This window comes from Cajanus cajan, chromosome 7 (genome assembly GCF_000230855.2).
Source record: "Cajanus cajan strain Asha chromosome 7, NIPB_CcT2T_4, whole genome shotgun sequence".
NCBI lineage: Eukaryota > Viridiplantae > Streptophyta > Magnoliopsida > Fabales > Fabaceae > Cajanus > Cajanus cajan.
In genome coordinates this window covers 7,079,477-7,104,204 of record NC_138523.1, presented here as the reverse complement: position 1 = coordinate 7,104,204, position 24,728 = coordinate 7,079,477, and the positions used below count along the sequence as shown (strand labels likewise).

At 31.4% G+C, this 24,728-nt stretch overlaps 1 protein-coding gene across 8 annotated transcripts in view; it reads right to left on the bottom strand.

Annotated features, from left to right (window-relative positions):
* Positions 1–6,066: 6,066 nt before the first annotated feature.
* The window catches only part of LOC109806327 (uncharacterized), a 51,869-nt gene continuing 33,207 nt past the window's right edge, over positions 6,067–24,728 (bottom strand). For 6 of the 8 annotated variants that reach the window (XM_083060506.1, XM_083060501.1, XM_083060504.1 and 3 more), the window contains 14 exons: positions 24,446–24,550; positions 24,248–24,352; positions 24,121–24,173; positions 23,951–24,014; positions 22,022–22,156; positions 20,940–21,052; positions 20,741–20,834; positions 19,279–19,498; positions 18,542–18,672; positions 17,887–18,033; positions 17,585–17,713; positions 17,350–17,448; positions 15,855–15,893; positions 6,067–6,562 (listed from right to left, as the gene is read on the bottom strand). In XM_083060506.1, coding sequence (XP_082916632.1) covers positions 6,425–6,562; positions 15,855–15,893; positions 17,350–17,448; positions 17,585–17,713; positions 17,887–18,033; positions 18,542–18,672; positions 19,279–19,498; positions 20,741–20,834; positions 20,940–21,052; positions 22,022–22,156; positions 23,951–24,014; positions 24,121–24,173; positions 24,248–24,352; positions 24,446–24,550 — 1,572 coding nt within the window. In that variant the 3' untranslated portion in view covers positions 6,067–6,424. The remainder of the gene's footprint in view (positions 6,563–15,854; positions 15,894–17,349; positions 17,449–17,584; positions 17,714–17,886; positions 18,034–18,541; positions 18,673–19,278; positions 19,499–20,740; positions 20,835–20,939; positions 21,053–22,021; positions 22,157–23,950; positions 24,015–24,120; positions 24,174–24,247; positions 24,353–24,445; positions 24,551–24,728) is intronic. The other 2 variants (XM_083060505.1, XM_083060507.1) reach the window with 1 other exon arrangement.

Here is a 24,728-nt window from a genome sequence, read left to right as displayed (position 1 = left end):
AAAGGTGAGAGTTGTTTGAGCACATAATGTCTAGAGTATTATTTTGTGTTAAAAGTCAAATTAAACACAAAATATTTATTCTTAAATAAAATATTTAGTTTAATTTGACTTTAAACACAAAACGTTTGGGGAAGGATAAGCATTTTGTGTTCAAAATTAAATTAAAGACAAAATGTCTATTCCTTAACATTTTGTACTTAATTTAAATTGAATACAAAATATCTAAGAGTTTAAGCGCTTTGTGTTCAATTTAAATCTGACCTCGAGACTTTTAAACCAAGACAATTGTCCAAGTCCCGCTTTTAATAAAGACCTAACAATATATTCGTCACTAATTTTTAAATAAAATAATTATTTTTTTGTAAAAATCCTATTTTGGTCCCTTATATTAATTGTTTATTTCAATTTAGTCTCACTTTTATTTTTGGTTTCAATTTGGTCCCAAACTAATTAATTGGTTTCAATTTAGTCCCAAATTAATTAATTGGTTTCAATGTAGGACTTCCGTCCAAATTATTTAAATGGAGTTAACTTTTGGCCACGTGGATGTCACGTAGATGCATACTGGATGCCACGTGGATGACAATTTTTTTGAAAACACCTGGACCCAGAACGGCCCGTTCTGAAACCGAAACGGGCCGTTCTGGTTGCATTTTTGGTGCGTTAATTTTCCATCTGGAACAGCCCGTTCTAGGTGCAAAATTAACACACCAAAAGTGCAACTAGAATGTTCCGGTTTCAGAACGAGCCGTTCCAGTTTCATCCTTTTTTTATATATAAAATATTAATAATTTTATAAAATATATATCATTAATTATATTTTAATTATGTTGTTATATTTAATAGAATAAATATATTAATATTTTTATATATTTTATTTTATTATGTTTATCTTATTAATTTTTATCATTTTATTCCTCTAATTTTAAATAAGTTGCAAAAATTTATAAAGTGATACTTAAATATTTCTTCAAACAGAAAAAGAAAAAGAAAAAATTATTACTCTATTTATAAGACAATTGTATTTTATAAAAATAAGTAATTTTAAAATTTTTACCATAAAAAAATATTTTTCAAAATTATTATATTTTTTAATAAAATTAATAAAGAATATTGGTTTAATTGCATTTTTTAACCCTCAAGTATTACAAATGTGCAGTTTTGATCCCCAATATTTTAATTGGGTAATTTTAGTCCTTAAAGAATTGCAATTGCGCGATTTTGGTCCTTCAATTTTTAATTGAACAATTTTAGTCCCTCGAATATCATAATAGTATGATTTTAATTTCTCCCATTAAAAATTAATAATTTTAATATATATATATATATAATGTTTTAAAATTAAACAATTATTTATCTATTCAAATTAACGTATATTATAATTTTCGATATTATATCAATAATATTATTAATATATTTATAAATAAACTAATAATTTGATAAATATAACTTGTTATATATTAATATACTTTTACAAAAATATAAGTATATTAATTAGAAATATATATCTAATCTTATATATTTATATTTTCGTAAAAGTATATTAATATATATTAAGTTATATTTATCAAATTATTAGTTTATTTATAAATATAGTAAAAATATTATTGATATTAATTTATCAGTAATATTTAAATACTAATAATATATAAATTTTATTTATTTAGTAATAATAAATATATATATCATTTGATATATTAAAAAAAATTATAATATACATTAATTTAAATAAGCAAACAATTATTATAGTTTTAAAACATTATATATATATATATATATTAAAATTTTAAAATTATTAAATTTTTAATGAGAAAGACTAAAATTACACAATTATGATATTTGAGAGACTAAAATTGTTCAATTAAAAATTGTGAGACTAAAATTACACAACTGTAACCTTTTAAGGATTAAAATTACTCAATTAAAACCTTAGGGATCAAAATTGCATAATTATAATACTTGAGCGATCAAAAACACAATTAAGTCAAAAATATTATATTCTCAGTTTTAGAACGGCCCGTTCTGAATCCAGAACGCCCGTTCTGAATCCAGAACGCCCGTTCTGAAACCAGAACGGCCAGTTCTAGTTTCAGAACGGCCAGTTCTAGTTTCAGAACGGCCCGTTCTGCTGCACTGGTGGTGTGTTAATTTTTGCAACTGGAACGACCCGTTTCACTTGCAAAATTAACACACCAAAAGTGCAACTAGAACGGTCCGTTCTGGTTTCAGAACGGGCCATTCTGGGTCCAGGTATTTTCAAAAAAATTGTCATTCACGTGTCATCCACGTATCACGTATGCATCTACGTGGCCTCCACATGGCTAAAAATTAACTCCGTTTAAATAATTTGGACGAAAGTCCCACATTGAAACTAATTAATTAATTTAGGACTAAATTGAAACCAATTAATTAGTTTGGGACAAAATTGAAACCAAAAATAAAAGTGGGACTAAATTGAAACAAACAATTAATATAAGGGACCAAAATAGGATTTTAGCCTTATTCTTTTTTATATTATTGAAACTACTTAATTCATTATTATATTTTACTTGTAACTTTTTATCTTCTTTTATCAATTGAATCTTTAATTACTAACTATAATTACCAAGTTTATAATAGATAAAAAAAATTAAGAAATTTTGCAGTTTTCTAAATCTATTCCAGTGGTTAATTTATTTTTTTTAATATTAAAAGATAGAAACTGAAAAAGTCAAGATTACATATTATCACTAAAACCTTCGTACTGCATTTTCTTGTTACACTAAAATCTTGGTATAACTCTACTACATCCTTGCTTATCTATATATTTATTGTAGATTTTATTATAGTCTACTAATTGGTAGTTTGGCACACCACACAACATCTCAACTAGTCTTGCAAAGAAGGCACATGCACTCTGATATTTATCACTTAAATCTTTACTTGTATATATTTTTATTTATTTTATTTTTAAAATTATTTATATAATTAAAAATTTAATAATGCAACCCACTTTTTATTTTTCCTTTTTTATTCGTGATTACATAGGGTCATTTATTATTATTATTATTATTATTATTATTATTATTATTATTAGAAATAGGAATTTTATAATAATATATTATTAATAATTATTATTGTAACACTAATTATTATTATAAATAATAATTTATATTAATAATAATAATTATTATTATTATCATCACTATTATAATAAATATTATTATAAACAATGATTTATACTAAAAAAATTATTAATAAATAATTTAAATTAATAATTGAGTCTTATTTTATATTTTACTCAAAGTATAAATAAGTGCTAACTAATGATAATCAAATTTGGAGTTATACGCTCTATATTGTTAGTAATATAGAGAAGGTTCACACGATATGATGGAAATTTAATCTCTAAAGATTCCTTTAGAAGAGGTAAAATCAAGAATGGTGAAAGTTGATCCATAGGAAAACTCACACTTGAAGAACATTGGGCCTTTAACTAGGTCTATAGTTAGGAGGCTTCTACAGAGAAGGTGTTTCTTAATATGAGCATTGAGTATGATTCCTTTTTTTAGTCTCATAGTCTCTATTATATATACATTGTATAGTTTAATATTCTTGTATCTTGTATATAGTAGATACTTGTATAGTGTATTTTGTCTTTATATTTTGAGGCACCTTTTCCTTTTCTTATAGATCATCCTTTTAGGATTTTAGGGTATCTTATTTGGAGATTTTTACTCCATTTGACCTTGTATTAAATGATATTATTTTTCATATTTTTAGTAGCAGAAGTGGAGTGACAAATATTAACGAGTGTAGGTGAAACTAGCAATTGGGCCTGTAGTGAGTCTAGGCCAATTTTTACATATTAGGCTTGTTTTACTCCATTTAATCTAAGGACTTGACTTAGCTAGGTCTCACCTTCATTAGGTGAACCTAACTAAGCCAAATCCAACAATTTTGGATTGACTTAAGTGGAGGAAAACAAGGTGGCCGCCCATGTCTCCTTTGGTCGAGTTGTGTCTAGCTTTTCTCACACACTTGGATAGCTTGTGCTACAAGCTTCTAGCTTAGCTTGTTCACCAAGCTTCAAAGCTAAAGCTTGTTCCACAAGCTTCCAAGTTATTAGACCGGTTAGCTTGAGTTTAAGAAGGCTAACCATAGTTAGCCTAACTTGCACCACAAGCCACTTCTTCACTATATAAGTCTTTTCCTTCACTTTGTAAAAGAGAATTTTGAAATTTTCTCTGAGTTTTCTCTCTTCCAAAAGTCTCAAACCTCTTTGATTTCAATCCAATTCTTTTATCTTCTTCATACAAGAGTGTGGTGTGTTTTGAAGTGACTAATCTTCCACCAAGGAGTGGCACCACTTGAGAGTGTTCTTCACCTTCTAAGATGAACCTTGGAGCTTCTATCTCCGCTGGAAGCTTCAACAAAACTTAAGGAGAATCAAGAAGCTGAAGATCTATGGAAAAACTTGAAGAGAAGCCAACAACAATCCAATTTTCTCTTAATTTTTCCATCACGGTAAAATATGAAAAATTTTAAATTAGTACAATTTTTTATATTTTATTACTTTTTAAAATATTAAATTTACACATATAATTTAATGCTAAATTTAAAAATAAAAATATAGTTATATGGATATTACAGATGAGCTAAGGAAATTGATACTTGCTCTATCTTGATTTAATGATTTTATTATTTAGATTGTTTTACTTTTTAGCATACAATTATTTATTAAATGTTAATATTAGATTACTTTATATTTTAGCATAATTTTACATTTTTTTATTTATATGTTTATAGTGTTTTAATTTAGCTATTAGAATTAGTAAACGCATGAACGAGTATTCAACTTTGACTTCTACTTCCACATTTTATTACTCATTTTTTGGTAATTTTACTATTTAATTTATCGTTTATAGTATGCTACCTAAAAAATATCTATTTGGAAGTGGAAAAAGAAAAAGGAAAAAATGAGAGGAAGATTTAATAAAATCACAAGGAGCTCTTGATAAATTTATTTTTATAGAGGTAAGTTCTTATGAAAATCTTGATCCATCAAATATTTTGCATAATAAAAACAATGAAAGTGAAAATGATGAAGTTAACGACTTAAGTGAACCTAATGATGTACCAAATGAATCTAATATTGAAAATATTGAAATTGACGAAGAACAATTAATTTCTCTTTTAGATATTTATGATCCTAAAAATTGGGATAATCTTGATAACAAAGTAAGGAACATTTTAGTTGAAAAATGAACTATAAAAGAAATGAATCTTTTTTCCTAACACTTCTAGACATTTTTCATATGCTTGTTATTCTAGAAAGTTGAATAATACTGAAACTAGTGATAGGAAAACTAGTGATAGGAAATGGTTAGTTTATTCTAAACATGTTGACGTTTATTTTTGTTCTTAAGTTGTTCAAATCTGATAATAAAAAAAGTTCATTAACAAATAAGGGCTTTAGAGATTGAAAGTGTATTGAGAGACTTAAATAACATGAGAATAATTTTGAGCATATGACTAATATAAATACTTGGAATAAAATAAGAGCAAGATTGGATAAAAATCAAACAATTGATAAAAATTTACAACAAGAGGTTAACAAAGAGAATAATTGTTGAAGACAAGTTTTACTTAGAATTTTTTTTTGTTGTGAAATGTCTTGCTCAACATAATTTGGTTTTTCGAGAATCCAAGGAAAAAATATATCAAGATACCGATGATAATTTTTTGAGATTAATTGAAATGATTGCAAAATTTGATTTGATAATGCAAGATCATGTTAAACGTTTTCAAAATTGTAAAATTCATTATCATCTTGGACATAAAAATCAAAATGAATTGAACTCACTTTTGGCCTATAGTGTTAGAAGTTCCATTATAAAAATTATTAAAGAAGCAAAATATTTTCTTTTGATTGGACCCTTGATGTAAGTTACTAAGAACAAATGACTCAAATAATACGATGTGTAAATATGTCAAATAATAAAATAAAAATCTGAGGAGTAATACATATTTTTAAATTGGAATCAAACACCAGTAATTATGCAATTCAGAACACTGCAAAAAAAATGAAGTATTAACAAATTATCATATATTTAAAGCTCTAGCATGTTAAATGAATTATACAAACAATTTACAAATTCCCATTCAATTTAGCAATTTTTCAGCTACTTTAAATGGTTTCATCCAGGGCATTTAAGCCTCGCTTATATCAAAATAGCCTGTTCAACTAGGAATTGCTATATTCTCTCCCTGCTTTTTAATAAAAGGAGTGCCAATATGCCAGCAGGCCTTTCATCAAACAAATCCCCCACCACTGGAAAAAAGAAAAAATGGCATCCCCTCCCATAAAAACAAAAATGAGTCATGGTAAAAGATGTACAGGACCCTAAATATATAAGCAGCAAATACAATATGGTGGCCAAAATTATTTGGCACAAAACTCAGACTTAAATCTGGTCAGGTTCTGAGAGAATTTGTCCCTGTTCTTTCCATCCAAGCTGAGTGTCACATCTGTCATAAGTTTGGCAAAGCACAATGAAAGCCGCTGGTGTTGGTCTGGTGGCTGCAAAATAATTCAAGGAAAATTCAGATTTTAAAACTTGAAATAATTACTATTTCTATTGCGAGTACAATATCTAAAAAAGCCACCAGTTAAGACGATACAAGACTGCTCAACAGCCTAAATTAAAGCAACTTTTGAACGTTTATTTGCTTTTGTTTGAAATCGTAAACATCATACTTCAATTGATGATTTTTTAATCTGAGTGACATTAATAAATATTAGCATAAAAAAATGGAACCAAATTTTTAAAAAGCACGTCATTCTAGATAGTTTTGTTCTAGAAACAAGCATAATTTCATTACCTTCTTAAAAATTATCTAGATAGTTTTCACAGGGTCACATCTTCTGCCTTTAAACCCAAATTGAATAAGAGTATGCCTAAGTCTATAAAAACAGGCCCTTGGTGCCTATTTTAAGCCATGAATAGCTTTGTTGAGTTTGCAAACCAGCTTCTTGTCACTAGTTTTAAACCCTGGAGGTTGAGTTATACAGACCAGTTCTTCGAGAAACCCATTTAGGAAGGCATTACTAATGTCAAACTATTTGATCACCCAATTGACACAGCTAAAGTTAAGATAATGCAAACAGTAACAGGTTGGATGACGGCAAAAAGTTTCATCATAGATCCATCAGAATTTTACTTAACCCTGAAAATCCATTTGCACCAAATAATAATTCTGTTAGATGGAGGTGGAACTAAGGTCCATGTATTTTTTCTTAACAAGACTTCATATTTAACTTTCATTGCATCAAGCCATACAGGAATGGCTGGTTTGGTTGATGTTGGTTCTATGCGGGTTAAGAGAAGAGGTGGTTGAAATCTAAGACATGATATTCCAGATTTTCATCTTGTCTGCATAGGGTGAGTGTCATGAGGGATGGCAGAGATATTAAGTGAGGAGATGTTGTCGGTATTGGTGTATTGATCTATGTTATGAGGTATGTGTATCTGGCAGGGATTCAGAGGTGGTATTATTAAAGGAGGTGGATGATGTAGATAGAGGGAGGGTTATTGATTTGAGCTTTGGGTAAGGGTAATATGGTGTTTATTCGTGATGGGACGCATGTATCTTTTGGTTTTCATAAGGAAATTTCTACTCACTAAAAACAACATCTCTAATAAGGAAACTTTAAGCTGTTTGTAATCATGGAGCTGACCAAAGAGTTTATGATAAGGTATTTCAAACCGTAAGGATGATGTGGGAAGTCTGTTAATAAGGTAGACACTTGTAGCAAAGGCATGATCCCAAAATTTGAGAGGAAGAGATGCTTTAGCTAAGGCATGTTTTCTTTCAACAAAACCATTTTGGTGATGTGTGTGAAGACACGTGATCCTTTGTTGAATTCCATTTGCAGATGTATAATTGGGAAAAAGGTCTGTACTCCAACTTGAAATTTGATGTTTGGCAAAAAATTCAGAGAGATTGCTCTCAGCTGGTATATTATATATAGAGATTATCCGAATCAATGTATAAAATGATTTTATGATTATCCTTCAATTTGAATTAATGAAATGAAGTATCAAATAATTTTCAAATTTTTTAAAAATTTACAAATTTGATCTATGCATTAAGAACATTAAATTGAACAGTTGAAATTTAATGTAGAACATGAGTTATTGAACGGAGTAAGTCTAGGTAGACTTACTCCTAGAATAAAAGGATCCCTCCTCTATATATATATATGAGGAGAGTTATAATAACACCGGTGTAACTTTAACTAAGTATTACACCGCTTAATAACTTTATATTAAATGTGAATTTTGAAAATCCAACCGTTAGATTGAAAGTTCATATCTCCTAGATCATATATACAAAATTTTATATTAATCAAAGATGATTTGATACTTCATTCTTATAAAACAAAATTGACGTAATATATTCATTTCAAAATATACTAAAATATGAACACTTTGATTACCTTTAAATTGTTGTTTAATTTTAAGAAAATTTGATATACATATATAAAAAAGTGATATGAATTTTCAATCTAACGATTGAATTTACAAAATTCACAATTAATATAAAGTTATTGAGCTGTATAATATTCAATAGAAGTTACACCAGTGTATTTATAATCCCCCTATATATATATATATATATATATATATATATATATACAAAAAGGATCAAAAAAAGTACAGTTGTTAGCAAAAGCAAGGCTACAACCTAAAGACCTTAACCCTTAAGATAGATAAGGCCAAAAAAGCAGCTTTTATAAAGTTGTACAACATATATAAAAAAACAATTATTTAACACTCTCCCTCAAGTTAGAGCATATAGTTGTATGCACCAAGCTTGAAACATATAAACCGAATCCTATGTCCTTTTAAAGACTTGGTAAGAATGTCTGCAAATTGATCATTAGAGCTGGTAAACTCAGCAATAAGTCCCTTTGACAACAGTTTTTCTCGAATAAAATGACAATCAACCTCGATTTTTTGGTTCTCTCATGAAACATTGGAATGGAGGCAATATGAAGGGTTGCTTGATTATCACAATACAACTTCATTTGCTTAACTCTACAAAATTTTAACTCTTGAAGGCGTTGTTTAATCTACACAAGTTCAAAAGTAGCCAAAGTCATAGATCTACATTCAGCTTCCGCACTAGATCGAGCAACAACACTTTGTTTCTTGCTCTTCCAAGAAATAATATTTCCTCCAATGAATACACAATATCCAGTGGTGGATTTCCTATGTATGGGACAACCAGCCTAATCTGCATCACAATACCCTGAGACTTGAGTATTTCCCTTGTCCTCATACAATAATCCTTGTCCCGGAGCCTTTTTAATATATCTGAGGATGTGAATCACAACAATCCAATGGTCAATATGAGGATTATGCGTGAATTGACTAACTCCAACTACAAACGAATCAAGTCTTGTAATAATGAGATAAATGAGTTTTCCCACCAACTTCCTATATCTCTCTGGATCTGAAAATATTTCACCTTAGTCTATCATTAACTTCTGATTTGGGTCCATAGGACTATCAATTGACCTACAATTTTCCAAACCTATCTCCTTCAAAATATCAAGAGCAAATTTTCTTTGTGAAATTACAACACCTTCCTTTGGTTGAGCCACTTTGATACCAAGAAAGTATTTCAGACAACCAAGGTCTTTGGTTTGAAAATGGATAAATAAGTGCTCTTTTAGATGAGAAATCCTAGTAGCATCATTTCCTGTAATGACTATATCATCAACGTAGACCATTAAATAAACATTTCCCAATAGAATAACAATAAAAAATTGAATGATCTACCTCACATCATTTCATTCCAAAAATCTGTACAATATGACTAAATGTACCAAACCAAACTTAGGATGATTGTTTCAGCCCATACTAGGGGTGGCAATGGGGCCTCATGGGGGCGGATAATAATAAATCCGTCCCTGCCCCGCTGGATAAAAATTGGTTCCATACCCATCCCATATCTGCGCGAGTATCCATTAAGCAGATATCTATGAATTTCTTGAATACCCACGGATATCCATGGATATTGATAAAGTTTTTAAGAAATTAAAAAAAAATTATATTACAAATAATTTTAAATTTATATTTAATGTCATTGAAATATTAAAAATAAAAATTCAATGTTAATTTTGAACTTATATTTAACGTTAATTTTATTGAAATAATAATAAAAATGCAAGATAATCAATAACTTAGAATACATCAATCTCACAAGTGAAAGTCTCGTATCACAAAGATGAGTGTAGTTTTTAGGGTTATGTGGAACAAGAATAATTAAGATATTTAAGAAATATTAAACAGGTACCCGCGAGTATGGATATCATCATACCTGCCCCCACCCATGGGTAAAAAATTATCCGTCCCCATTATCCGCGAGTACCCAATTAGCATATCCATTTATTATCCGTAGCAGATTTTACCCCGCAGATATCCACGGGTGCGGGTATTTTTACCATCCTTAGTCCATACAAAGACTGACACAATTTACAAACTAGACCACACTCCCCTTGAGTAACAAATCTAGGAGGTTGCTCCATGTAAATCTCTTCCTCAACGTCACCATGAAGGAAGGCATTTTTAATGTCAAGCTAGTGGAGTGGCCAATGACAAATAGTCACCACAACAAGAAAGATCCGAACCTTGGTGATCTTAGCCATATGAGTGTATCCCTTGGCTACCAACTGAGCTTTAAGGCGATTAACTTCATCACTAGGCCCAACTTGCGTAGACTCATCTACAACCAACAACCTACTTTCCTCATTGATAGTTTTAGGAACAGTAGATGACAAAGAAGAAACAAAAGAGAAGTACAAAGGAGATAGGCGGTGATAACTCCAAAAATTATAAATAGGATGAGGATTACAAGTGGACTGAATACCTTTCTAAATAGCAATGGACCAATTTGAATTGAATTCATGAGCTGAGGAGGATGAAGGACCCGTGGTATGGGAAGCTATTGGAGGAGGATCTAAATCACGAGAGTCTTCAGCAAGTGTGAAATTAGTTTGTTGTGTCCTGCACCAATATGTAATGGGGGTGGTGGAACAACTTCAACTAAATCATGAATATGAAAGTGAGGCTGATTTTCATCTTGGTTGGAGTTAGAAGGAGTAGGATTCATCATTGGGTCGAAGGATGGAACAAGAAGAACCTATTGAATGGAAACTGGATTGTCCACGGAGGATAAAAAAAAAGTGTCCTCGAAGAAGATAACATCAACAAACATATAATACCTTTTGGTAGTTGGAGAATAACATTTGTATCCTTTTTTGACGGTGAGTATATCCTAGAAAAACACATTTAGTAACCTTTGCAAAAAGTTTGTCTGAACCAGAAGAGACATTATGAACAAAGCAAGTATAGCCAAACACCCAAGGGGAGACATGAAATAAAGGGTCATTTGGAAAAATTATATATTAAGGAATTTGATATTCAAGAGAGGAAGAGAACATTCTATTAATTAAAAAAAGCAGTAAGGCCTGCATCTCCCCAATGATGTACAAGAACATTCATATTTAACATTAGGGAGCGTGCAATTTCAATGAGATGTCTATTCTTCCTCTCTACTATGCCATTTTGTTGTGGTGTGTGAGGACATGTGAATTGATGTAAAATACTCTATGAAGATAAAAAGGAAGAAAGTTCAAATGTTACCAAACAATATAATGAACGCGTCAATTGGCTTTTAGAGAGATTAAGTTATAAGGACAACGAGGAAAGAGCAAAATAGAATCTAATTTTAAAGGAGACAAAGGAACTTGACCAATTCCTTGAAAAACAACTTTTGACCCATTGGCTACAGTAACAAGATGAGGAACTTTTGGAGAAGAAATGGATGAGAATAAGGAACTATTACCAGAAATGTGGTCAAAAGCCCTTGAGTCAAGTATCCATGGACCATGACCTTCCATAGATTGAGAAATACATGTTGAAACACTTGGCACAGAAGAAGATTGGGCTTTGCCGTTGGAGTTTTCAGATTTAAGCCTCAAATATTCCTGATACTCCTCATTAGAAAACTTGGAATAAGATTTTTCAAATTTGGACACATGGGCTACCTTGTCAAGAAAACCATGCAATGAGTAGACTGTCCATGGAAGAAATTTGATCTCCAACCAACATTTGGTCACGTACATGATACAAAACTGAATATAAACTTATCAAAATCAGAATCATATATATAGTTTATCAAGTTTTTTGATGACACCCTCTAATGAGTCAGCCACAAGAAATCTTTTCAATTCCTCTATTGTAGCCTGAGCTTTAGCAACATGTGAGACCATATCATGGTTGGTCTGTTTAAGAGAAGCTACTTTTTGGGTTGCATCAAAAAGTCGTTGAATGTCATTAACAAAAATACCTTGGGCTTCTTTTTAAAAAGAATAACATGTCTTAAATGATCTGAGTATCTCTAATACATCAGGCTCAACTGATTGCCATAGAACAACACATAGCTGGAAGTCTAGTTTCTACCATTGAGATTTATTTTCAATAATGATAATACTAGCTTCCTTCTCCAAATGGTCATGGTATCCTTGACCAAGGACCCACAACTCTACCGAGGCAAACCAAGACAAATAGTTTTTCCAATTCAATTTTGTAGTTGTAATGATAGGAGTACCAGAAAAAGTGGAAATAGGACCTATGAAGGCCATTTCAATGACAAGGACGAAGGAGAAGAAGTTTAAACACCAAGACCCACACCTCCAAGTAGGTCAAAACTAATAGTTGAGGGCAGAAGCATGATCGGAAGGTTCCGACAAAACTATTGGAATGGTCTGACGAGATTTCGATAAATAGAGGATGACACGTGATATGCACGCAATGAACAAAGGCACTGAAGAAAAACAATGTTGGAGGAACGTGCCAGGGTATTAGGGCACGAGACTTCCTAGGTTGAGTCACACTCCTCAAGGTGCACCTAACCTTGAGTTCGTCGAAAAAAATAACAATAGCTAGCAGCAATAGATAGCGACGATGCGACGGTGAATAGTGGCAAATCGGTGACTTAAGATGACAGAGCATGATCTAACCCGCTTTGATACCAACTTGAAATTTGATATTTGGCAAAAAATTCAGAGAGAGATTGCTCTCAGCTAGTATATTGTATATATATACAAAAAGGATCAGAACAAGTACAATTGCCAGCAAATGCAAGGCTACAGCCTAAAAATCTTAACCCTTAAGATAGATAGGGCCAAAAAACAACTTTCATAAGACTGCAAACATATATAATAAACAATTATTTAACACTCCCTCCCTCGTCAATTTGAACAACTTTTACAGGAGTTTGAAACTGTTTTCCACAAGTTGAAACTCTTTAAAAACATGTATTGTTTCAGATTTCTATTTTAAGAAATATAGCAAAGTATATCTGGTGTAGGCATCAACAAAGGCAACATAGAAAGTGTATCCTATAGAAGTAAAAGATGCAGGACCCCAAAGGTCTGAATCAATTCTAATAGCTTTATATAAACTATTGAAGACAACATAGATGGAAGTTTGTGTGCTTCCCCAAGACAACATTAAGAACAAAATTCACTTATTTATTTGAGGAAAATTACAATGTTTGTAAAACACTACTTTGAACATGCATGTATACTAGGTTGAACAAGCGTAAAATGCCAAATGGCTAACGATGAGGGAGATAAGTCAACTATGGTACTACTTGAAGTGGCTGTAGTGCTATCCTTTCAACAGGGATGGAAATTGATACCAACCATCTGGATGACAACTCCTCATTAATGGCTGTGATTTCACCACACAAAGTTGCGTGAAATTCAAAATAAACATAATTAACCTTAGCAAACTAACTAACTCATAAGATTTTTAGTAATTTGCGCCACAAACAGTATTTTTTTAGAATAAGGGGAATTTGAGAATTAACAGGACACATAAAGGAGGTAAAACTTGCAGATTGAATAGGAAGACGTTGACCATTTTCTACCAGGATTTGATCTAGTCCTTCAAAAGGTGTGTGCTACAGTATGTTTTGAAACATGGTGACATGATGACTTGCTCCAGAGTCAGGGTACCAATTTCCACTACTATAGGGTTCATTATTTGTGAGCATAGCTTGAGGACTTGGTGTATTGGTGGGATGATGTGGTTTGTGGTGAGGTTTTAGTGGTTGGAGGTGGACAACTGTATTGAAAAGAAGTTGTGTGTGGTCTTTGATAGTAAGAATTCCAAGAAGGATAAAACCATTGAAGAGATGAATACTGTTGGTATGTGAAATCCATAGGAAATTGGTGCAAAGTTTCCTTCGACAAGACTAATGTTTTCTTCTTTAACTTCTCCGATCGTGCTTATTGAGTGAGGAGAATAATTTAATCTCCGTCAATAGATAACGACTCAATTGTGTAGCTGATAAGAGAAACAAAAAGACCTTCGATGATAGCATCAAGGTGTTCTCTAGTTGACAGTGTCACCGATAGTAATTAGCACATCAGCAAGCACTTGCATGTGGAGAAGATAATCTGATCGAAGTTGTTTCGATTTTGCATTTGTATGAGAATGAAAATACGCATGAATCTTGTCCCATAGTTGCTAGGACAATTTTCATCCAATGATTTTGGTAAGCATTTCACTTGAAGCAAAGACAAGAGAAGTTGATCTTGTTGCTCCCAAGCAAGATATTCTTCAGTTACACGATCATCATTGCGATCTTCAAAGGATTGATATTACTTCAGAATATTTGGATTGATGAGAAATTGTTGCAAACAATGTCCCTTGATCACTAGTTCTCCCTATTGACACAATAACAGGTAGTTCTTTGAGACTAATTTCTGTGAAACTGAATGTGAAAAGGTAATCGCAGTTGAGGAATTCATTTCGGAAGAATGTAGAGGAAAAAGAGGAGAAAACAAAAAAAAATTCATATTGACCCTTTCTCTTTATACCATATTGAATATGAATTATAATGATATTCCTGACTGTACAAATGGAGGTGCAACTATTAATATAGTTGCTAAAGAGTACAAAGGAAGCTACTCTAGAATACAGTGGACGTTACACAATGATAAAGCCTATTGAAATCCCAAATTCTAAGACTTATTTTGATCTGTATTATATTGACCTGCATAAATACTGATTGTACCACTATTTTGAATTCATTGAGAAATAAAATATTTTTTCTCTAAACCTAGATCTATCTATTTATATTTTCCAAAGAGGCAGTTGAGTCTTTCCATTGTTATGTGATGCGTATGAGATTGCTGAGATTGCTAAACACTAATATTTACATCAATCAGGAATCTAATAAAGAAAAGAAAACTCAAAGCATATCCTAAAAAGAAACAAATCTGTACCACTATAATTAAGGGGGGTTGACTGTACCAAAAAGAATCCCCTGGACATATCTACAGTTTCCCTAAATATAAATTATTATAACTACATTGCAATCAAATCAATAATTGTCTGATTCTCCAATTAATCATTAAATGAATGATTCTCTTGCCCTGATTAGATATCAAACATTGGAATTAGGGCAGATTAATACTTTTCATAGATTCAGCCTTGTTTTAGGAAAGCAATTATTCTGTTAGACAATATATAATGTAATGTTGTGTACAGTTTTTTTTTGTTAAGAAATTATATTCAGAAATTATTTGTTTCAGTATGGATTACTGATCAATTTATTAAATATCCCAAGTTAATAGTGGTAATAGTAGAGCAAGAGATCAATTTATATTTATGGCCACATTAACACAATGCATGCCAGGAATACCAATAGAGGGAAGCCCAAAATACTGCTAAATTACATAACAAGATACGCTGGTCAATATATTTCGTAGACAGTTTTAGACTTACATATGAAGCCAAAATTTGAGCCTTGACATTTGTGAACATCTACAACAAAAATTAGCAAGTCTGTTAGGAAACAAGAATTAGGAATGAGAAATAAAAGACATATTTTATTGAATAGGATTGAAATAAGACGAAATAAGAGAGAAATCTCTCATCCAAGGGTTTCCCCTTTTACATCAGAGCCAATGCTATATTCCCACAGACTTCCTAATTTGAATGTCTCTCCTCGACATAGTATCCTCCTATTTATATATATATATATAGGGAGCATATCAAGTGAGAGAAAATTTATTATGAGAGATGAGAGAGTTAAAATATAATCCTTAGATTAATCAAGTGAGAGAAAATTTGAGGTTTAATCAAGTGAGAGGAAATTAATCTAAGGGTTATATTTTAACCCTCTCATCTCTCATAATAAATTCCCTCTCACTTAATATGCTCCCTATATATATATATATATATATATATATATATATGATGGGCCTGGCCCATAATATACTTCTAATTAATAACTATAATTTCTGCATCATAAAGAAGTTGATATACTAGCACATACGTAAGAAATTATAAGATTTAGATATGGTGGAATGAAAAGTAAAGTATGATCCTAATAATATTAGATGGATATCAGGTAGATGTGTACTAGTGTAATACAAGTAATACTAGTAGAAACTCAAGCCCGTGCCAATCAATACAATTAATTCTACCAACCATAACCAAATAAATAAGGAAAAAACTCCTCAACTAGGATTTACAGTATATTGATGACATTTGAAAACATTTTTAGAAGAACAAAAGTCCAGAATGAATAGTTTCTATGCGAGATAAATTTGACAAAAGGTTTGCAAGCAATATGATCAAAGGAGTGCAAAATCTAGTAACCAATGAGCTTTATTTAACACGACCAACTTCTTGTGGAGCACACCCACCTGCTATTTTTTTTTTTTTGCAATTATCTAATAATATTTCTATTTCATACAAATAAACAAAGTAAGTATCTTTCATGTCAACCCTAACCCAATAATGTAAAATCTTTTGATTATTAAGCTTACTCTTCCTAGTAGTAATTCTTCCAACACCATCAAAACCCTATTTGGAAACTGCCAAAAGTAGCACATACACAGAACACAGGATTAAAAATTTATATGAATATCAAACATTGAACGGCCAACAATGTGAAAAAATTGGATTCTTTGACATCCTACATTTCAAGATTTAAACACAATGCCCTCACATCAAATGTATGCATCACCACATCCTGTTCAAAATCCAAGAAAATTGGGTATCTTGCATACCAATGTTATAATACCAATCAGGCCAAATGCTCTAATATGTACTTAAGCACCTAGTTTTTTAAACAATAATGTCAGAACACTGTACCTACAGATTATGTGTTATGATTAGCATGAACAAGCATTCGAGTTTATAGCTTCTGAAACAGTATGAACACACAAAATTAAAGTGAATCAAAATAACAATGGGATAGTCAAATAATCACCTCTTCACTGATTAGTATCATGCTCAGAATTGCTCGGCTAAGAGTCCACTGATTGCCACGGTCCTCAAATATAACAACTTCAAATAGGGTTCGCAATATCTAAGGAAAAATTTTAAGACGATTAAAAGGTTAAGAAATTCTTATGTGAGACAAAATATCAATAGAATAAGCTGCATTAGTTCAAGCTGTAAGAAAATGAAAACTGAACCTTACAGTAAGCTAATTAAAAACTTACTCTAGAGAAAAGCTCAGCGCAATCAGAAATGAGTCCAGCTACATTAAGAGTAGCTGGTGAGGTAACCGACTCTCCAACAGTAACTTGGGTGAAATAGAATGTAGCCAAGTGGTCGATAGCATAGGCACACTATACACAAAGGGAAAGCTAGAGTAAGCAAGTACGGAAACATCGTTAAGAAATTGCACTTAGTTCTCAGTTCATGAGCATATATAAATTGAAATTCAGTTTATGAATCAAAATGTGTATTTAATACCAGTAATAACATTAATAACTAAAAAATGTGCCACACTTTTACAAACCTGTGATGATATTTTCTCACTCAAATCTTTAAGGCCTGATTCAAGAGATCCAACAACAAGCATAAATGCAGTTTTATCCAAACTCAGAACAAATGACAAATGACTACAGAAGAGAGTCTCCAAGAATGCAAAGTAAGCTGCTGCAACCTGGAAAATAAACCAGAAGAAAAAAATAAAAAGGTTGGAACATAGAGATTTTCCATCTCATTAGAAACTATAGCCGCAATATGCTGTGATTGGGACACATCAATGTGAACTCTAAATTCGTTGTTTCCTTTTTAATTCAAACACAGCTGCCATTAAGTTTCAGTTCTTTCATGGCAAGGCATTTCTTTTAGCTATATTTCATAAACAAAATTGTAAACATCAGATCTGGAACAATCTGTTAACAAGATAAAGGAAACAGGCACAGACCAAACACAAATGTACATGAAAAAAAGATCAAACACTTGTATGCAAATGACTATTATTAGTTTAGGAAAACAAGCAAACCAATTGCGATTCAAACTTCTTGCAAAACATTACCAAAATAATTAAAACTTAAACATTTAAGTAGAGAAATGGATTGCAATTTACAACACAATTTGAACAAACCAGAGGAAAGCACTTATATTGTTAACCAATACATTAGAGAACATAAAGGTAGAGTAATTACCTTCCGAAATGCCAATATATCAGTCAAAGGAATTGATAATATCATCTTTACAGTGATATCAAGAGCATCAACAAGTGCTCTGTCACCATAAAGTTCAAAAATACCAAAGTTGACAAAGTTCCCTGATAATGCTGCCATAAAAAGGAAAACAACCACTATAAATCCATGGGCAACATAAATATATGATCCCATTTACATAAAATGTACACTTAATTCCTTTTTGCTTCCAAAACCAAAATAAGGATAAACAAATAGTACATAATATTATAAATATGATGCATGTGTTAATGAAGTAATCAACTATTACCAAACCAACCTCTAAAATAGTCAATAATAAAAACAGACCGAGAATTTATCCTTTCACTTCTGTCACCGTCTACTATTCAGATTTACATATAAATAAATCCCATGCAGCTTAAATAAGATTGCACATAAATTACAACAAAATTACTTAAAAGAGCAAGTACAAAACCATTTGGACGAGTGAAACCTATATATATATATATATACACACATATATATAATAATTAGAAAGTAGTCAAACACAGGTTGGAAGGTGGTGACACTAAAAATTATATTTACCATTTGATGTTTAGATCTAATGACAATGTTACCTAGATATAAACCTAAACGACTTCATGCTCCAAATAGTGCAGTGCTTTGCACTGCATCCTTCACATCAACAGAAAAAGAACATAAAGACAGAGCTATTATAATATATCATAATATATACATACCTCGTGTAAGAATTATCAAACAAATTGATATTCCCTTATATTTGGATGTGTACATATCTGCTTTATTAGGAAGAGGTAAAATTCTTGATCCATAAGCAACAACTAATTTACTAACTTCTCGGAAAAGCAGTATCCCATTAGGAGAAGAAGAATCAAAACTCAATCGCTGGGATTTGTTCAGCACTAGTTCGGCCATCAATTTCAATAATGGAGTTGTTACCTGCATCATGTTTTTGCAATCAAACATCCCACCAGTGTGATAATGATAACTATCTTTAAGAAATATTGGAGGTGAATATTAACATGCCTGTTTCGGCATTTAATTGTGTATGGGAACTGAAATGTAACATTGATTGAAAGATGTGCAGGATAAGCTCTTCAGACATGAATTATTTAATGCCTTCTTTTTATGGTGGTAAAATTAGCCAAACAATTGTTTTATTAAGAGGAAATGGGTTACATCAAAAAAGTTATTGTTACAAAAGTTGACTGACTTATTCCCCCTTCAGCACCAGATAGTTGGATTTCTATGCAACAGTTTTAACTTGAAATTGGACGCTCTCTTCAAAAGATAACACTTCAATATCAATGAGTAAAAAATATATCTAGCTTAGATTTAATGTAATAAGGGAAAAAAAATTAAAAAGAATCGATATCAATGAGTATATGTCACTAAGATTTAAGATGAAAAAGAAAAAACATTGAAGTAGTTAAACCAGATTTGAGAGGGAAACAAAAGATATTCCTACAATAGTCCTATCCCACTAGGTGAGGTTGGGCTATATAAATCACATAACACCATTGTATTTGATTAAAATCCAAATTCTCGGGAATATTATTCACTAGGAGGCCCCATATAATAATATCCTCCAATGTCCTTGGTCTCCCTATAATTATCATAGGCCAAAGCCCAACAACTTTATCCTGCTAGGTGAGGTAGGCTACAAAGAAAATGTGACACCATTGGGCTTGGTTAAAAACCAAATTCCCATTGATATTATTTATAAAGAGAGCTCTTGTAAGAATTTCTTCCAATGTCTTTCTTGGTCTCTCTCTACCCCTTTTCATAGGACAAAACCCCATGCAATCTACTTTACTAACCAAAGCCTTCCAATTCTTTTGCACGTGACCTAACCACCATAACCAATTTTCCATCATCTTTTCCATAATAAATGTTATACCAATATCTCCTCGTCTATAATCATCCAACATCATGCCTTTCCTTATGTAGTCACACATCCACCTAAACATCCTCATTTGTTACTCACTTTTTTACTGTTATTCCCTTAAAGTCCAACATTCACTACCATATAGTATAGCTAGTCATATAGCAATACGATAAAATATGAAATGCCATTATGAAAATTCAAGTAAAACTAAGATAATACAATTATTGTTTCAATTGCATAGCAATTGGTGATCACCTTTTAATCAGCTTTAACAGAAAAGAATGAAGCCAAACCTCGGGAATATCAGCATATTGTGTAATTCCTTTCAAAAGAAGGGGCATGTGTGCAGGATAAAGCCAATCAAAAAGGAATCCATACGTTCTACGGCTGTTAACAAGCAATTAAGAACAATCAAAGAAAATTAACACTGTCAACAACGTAATATGTCCTTTGCAAACAAAACATAGTTTCCGATGTTTAATCAGTGCCAACCTATTAGTTGCCATTGCTATTCCTCGAAGGTCTCGCATCAACCCAATGAATGCATATTTTACAGCATCTGATTGGAACAGTGCTTCAGATGTTGATTCCAATCTAACCAAAACCTTAAAATTAAGAATAAAATAAAATCAATTAGAATGTAAAATAATCAACAGGACATGAAAAATAATTAATCTATCGAGTATTGAAAATACAATGTTTTGTACACTGCATAACTTGCTAGGCCTAACGTAATGGAGGTATCGTGCAACAAGCATCAATTGTCACAAGAAGCTCATGAAGACATAACCTTGTTAACCAACTAAAACTATGGATAAAAGGATTAACCAGCCAATATTGAGTTCAACGATTACAAAGAATTAGTAGTTTGCAAATAAACCATGCTTAAAGGAGTGGACCAGTATATCTGTTGTTACCTTTATTTGTCCATAGAAGTATACAGTATCTTGTACAAGGAAAAAAGAAAATTTAAAGTTATGACCATTGACATCAGAATATCTTTCCATAATTATTAGGGTCAGCCTAATGGTGGGGAAGTTGGGATAGAATGCAATAAGTCATAGGTTCAAATCATAGTGTTATTATTGTAATGCCGATAGATAAAAAAAAATTAAAAAATAAAAATAAAAAGAAGAATATCTTTCCAAAAGAGTTAACCAGTTGGCTCAACTTGGTGAAAACTGAAAAAGATTAAAACAAAAGAAATCTATCTTTCAAAATTCAACATTGCAATTTCTCTAATGTGTCGCAAATCAAAACAGACGCATAACCACAAGAGATTAGTTAAGATATTGATAGGAAGGAAAATTTGAAAGAAAATTTTGTGAATTGCTTGAGTCAGTACGCACTCAGTAGCTTTCAAACTTATATACATTGAGAAATAAATACAATTTAAATTTACAAGGCCACTATAGATAATTCTGCTTTCTAATCACAAGTTTGCTACAATTACTGTATAAGACTAGTTTCTTAAGAATAAGGAGTCAGAATACTTGTTGCTATAATGGATCAATAAAATTGTTATTTCCAGCATGATTTAACAAGAATTTTTATGGCAAATTAGTACTACCAACCTGTAGGAAAGGCTCCATTGCAGATTTAAATTTCAATAGGCTATCTTCTAAGAATATCAACATGCCAATAGTATAGTACAGTGTTGTTCTGCTGCGGAAACATTCCCAATTTTCTATGAAAGGGAACTGGTCCCTCTGGAAAGAGAAGATAAGTTTTCCCTTAGAAATTTGCAGAAGTGAACAAGTAACCATATACAGAAATCAAAACATCAAGTCAATTACTCTAACTATTACGCATGTTCCTTTTTTCCCTTGCATTTTAAACTACAGATTTGTTATCCAGCTTCAAAAATTGTGCAATTCAAGCCCTACAATGACAGTCTGTAACTCATATTGACCCCTGAATAATGCCAACATTTTATTTTCAAGTTTTTTGTACTGTTGGAACCTTCCTAGTGTTGGATCCTGTCGTGAATATATGTTTGAAGTTTAAAAACATTGCAAATGATTCCTAGACATTATTCTTGATAATTGGTTGCAAAGAGATTTTTACAAATAACCATTCTATTAAAATCAATTCATCAGCCACTGATTTAAATCCCGGATAACGGAGCATAGCAGCCAACCCAAAAACACCATAGCAGGATAGCAAGATGGCTACTATTCTGAAAAAATATTAAATATATTTATATATATGTATATTCTATTGCTTAAAATTATTATTGTTATTACTATTATTATTATGTATTTTTATTATTATATATCTAGTTACAACCTTTTTTCTATTTATATATTTTTTTTATATATAAAAAGCTAAATAAATTTCACAGAGAGAGATTTGTGTACACTGAATTATATATTTCACATTATGAAAGATGTACAGATTTAAGTATTTATACAGATAGAAATAGCCTACACTTACACAAAAAGCTATGCTGACTGAACTAGAGCTCAGATCTAAATAACTGGGTGGTCAGCATACCTGACTTCAGTTAGTCACAACAGATATTTAAGTAACTAAGTTTATTATTTACAAATATAAAGCTATCGTATACACTGTCAATGATATATATTTGTCCCTACTATATAATTATATGGTATATAACTATGTACTAATATTTTTTTATATTTTAAATAATAGAGTATCTTATAGTTTTAAAATAGTTAAATATATGATTAATTAAAAAAATAGTGAAATACCACAGACCAATTGTAGGAGACCATGGTGTGTAGAAGGGCCCAATTTGGAGTGCATGCCCAGCATCCCCTGACTCTAGAAACCAAAAAAACCTAGCCTTTTCTCCCTTCAGCCACTACCTCCTCACTCAACTCAACCATCTCCTTTTAGTAAAACAAAAATGTGCCTGTTGCTTCAGAAAAATAAAACTAGGAAGGGCTGAAGCTAAAACTAGGAAGGGCTGAAGCTGCAGAACAGAGGGTGAGGGGGCAAACAACAGGGAGGCCAGAAAACTGCAGAACGTGCCGCACAATCAAGTCTTCATGCCAAGTTAGCTTCCCAGCAATGCTAGTCTGCCAATGTCTCCAACATGCTTGAATTACCTTTTTTTTAAGTGTTCACTGTTAGTAACCAGCTTAAAGCTTAGTAGTTTCAGACTTTCAGCATGAGAGCGTGAGGGAGAGTTTTAAATATCTTATAAAATCATTATTGTATCGAATAATCCTTTAGGGTATGATAGATGATCTTTTAGTAGTGACTTGCATTTTTTTCATTACATTTCATGGTTTGTTTCCTTATTTGAATAAAAATAGGATTTTGAGTACTAGCTTAAATAGGAAGGAATTAGCACTTTGTATTTTGTAATACATTATTATACACAATCAATAATCATGTTATTCAAAGTCCTCATTATCTCATTTTCTTCTACCTCACATAAACTATATAATTTCAAATAGTATATAGCATAAAACCAAAAGAACAACATGGAGATCAAAGTGCATCTCATCCTTATTAATTTAGAGGCAGCTCACATTCTGATTCGAAATTATGTGTTTAACAGTATCCAATTTAAGCAGCAGCTTTCCTGACATGTACCTGCAAAAACAAAATCCTTACCCAATAAAATATACGGAAACCAAAATATAAAATTGCATAAATAACTCATATCACTACAAGGAAGTTGAAATGGAACCAAACTAACCCAGATGTCATTTCCAGAAAGAGATTTAAGGTATGATCAATAACCTCTTTGCACTGCACATAGAAATTCTCCTGTTGTGAGCTCAATAATAACAGCAAAGCAAAAGATCATGTCAACAATTCATCACCTTAGTGTAGTTCTTAAGGTTAGTAGTTATCTTTCCCACAATAACATTTAGTAGTAGTAGATGATCATGAAGTCCAAGAAGTTCAGACAGCCGGGTATATAACTGCTGCAATTACAGTCCAGAAAAACAAGAAAATGAGAGATTTAACCTTCTTAAGAATATTTGAAATTGAAAGGAAAATAGTTTTCTATCTCCTACCTTGGAAGAAAAAACAGCCTGGTCACCAATGTAACACCTTCTAAGATGCTGTAGGAAAGTTAGGATAGCACGATCAAGTCTTTGCTTGCTTAGATCTCCATATCTCTGAATTAATAGTATGGTGTCAACAAATATCGAGATAAGAAGCTAAAGAATAGACCTAGACTCAACCTAGAAGGAAGGCTCTTTAAAGTAAAGTACCACTACATCTGCATGCTAACCTGAATAACATAACTGACACAGAAAGAATCTTTAAAATGCAATAAATGCAGACAACACACTA